The sequence below is a fragment of the Buceros rhinoceros genome, unplaced genomic scaffold, assembly GCF_000710305.1.
Source record: "Buceros rhinoceros silvestris isolate BGI_N320 unplaced genomic scaffold, ASM71030v1 scaffold46509, whole genome shotgun sequence".
In the NCBI taxonomy this organism is placed as follows: domain Eukaryota; kingdom Metazoa; phylum Chordata; class Aves; order Bucerotiformes; family Bucerotidae; genus Buceros; species Buceros rhinoceros.
The window spans coordinates 1,813-2,871 of record NW_010431836.1 but is presented as its reverse complement, the minus strand read 5'-3'; the positions used below and the strand labels follow the sequence as shown (position 1 = coordinate 2,871).

General features: G+C 49.8%; 1 protein-coding gene across 1 annotated transcript in view; it reads left to right on the top strand.

Moving 5' to 3' along the window:
- Positions 1 to 1,059, top strand: part of LOC104499945 (dnaJ homolog subfamily C member 18-like) — a gene marked incomplete at both ends in the record, with an annotated part of 2,965 nt that overhangs the window by 855 nt on the left and 1,051 nt on the right. Inside the window, one exon of the mRNA XM_010143529.1 lies at positions 428 to 537. Within this exon, the coding sequence (XP_010141831.1) occupies positions 428 to 537 (110 nt within the window). The remainder of the gene's footprint in view (positions 1 to 427; positions 538 to 1,059) is intronic.

The window sequence follows — 1,059 nt, the reverse complement described above, 5'->3', positions numbered from 1 at the left end:
GCCTCTTTCCCCGTGAGTCTCCTCTAGTTGAGCTCTGAAAAAAACCTGTTCCACCTGGGCGAGTGAATCCAGCCCACGTCAGTGATCCTGTCCCAGAGAGCAAAGCCTCAAGAGCTGCCTGTTACGTTTTGCTCCTGATTAGAAAAGGCATTTTAGAAGCCAGCTTAGAAATAAAACAAAGAGCAGGAGTAAAGATCTGTGTTTTCCCTTTGAAGGAAGCTGCAGGTGAAAGAAATAAAATTGAAATGGTTTCCTGAGATGATAATTAAGGTTATTTTGAAATTAAAAGGAAAGTCCTTTCTGTGTTTTGCTTGCCCATTTACATGCGAGACGTGGCTCTCTTGTCACAGAGAGCCTGGTCTCTGCGAACAGGCGCGACCTTTTCCCACTCTCTCTTTTCTCGACTAGCTCTCGTTGTTCTTTCCAGAACTCCTATTCCGCGTTTCTTCAGCTGATGCCGGTTTTCATAATAATCGTCGTGTCCGTTATAACCCAGCTGATGGCCACGAACCCGCCCTACAGCCTCTTCTACAAATCGTAAGTCCTTTAAACCCACGTTTTGCTGGTCTTTGGTGTTGGCAGTGAGGAGGCAGCTGGCAGTTACCGAGGTGGGAGTGAGCCGGCGATAGAACCTGCTGCAGCCAGCAGTCAGAGCGCTCCCGACACTCCCCTCGCTCCCTTCTGGGAGCAAAACTACTTCGGTTTCCACGGGTCTCCGCTGCGGCAGGAGCCCAACACCCCTTATCGCTGGTTACCACAAGATGTCAGCGAAGACCTGCCAGGAGAACAGGAAGGTGGTTGTTTTGGGGGTGGTTTGTTTTCTTTTCCAGAGTGTTTTTGCTATCTGCCAGCCCCATGTGGAACCTCCCACACTGCCCCAGAGCAGCTCATCTCTCCACCTCTCCTGCCTTTCCCCTCTGCCTCCCTTCTGTTGACTGGAGATAGCCAGGGCTCAGCCTGGTACGTGGTTACGCTGTTGCTGGAAATCAGACCCTTAAAAAAAATTAACAGTGTAAAAACTAAAAGAAATTGTGTGTGTGAAGCGAGTGTGACCTCCGA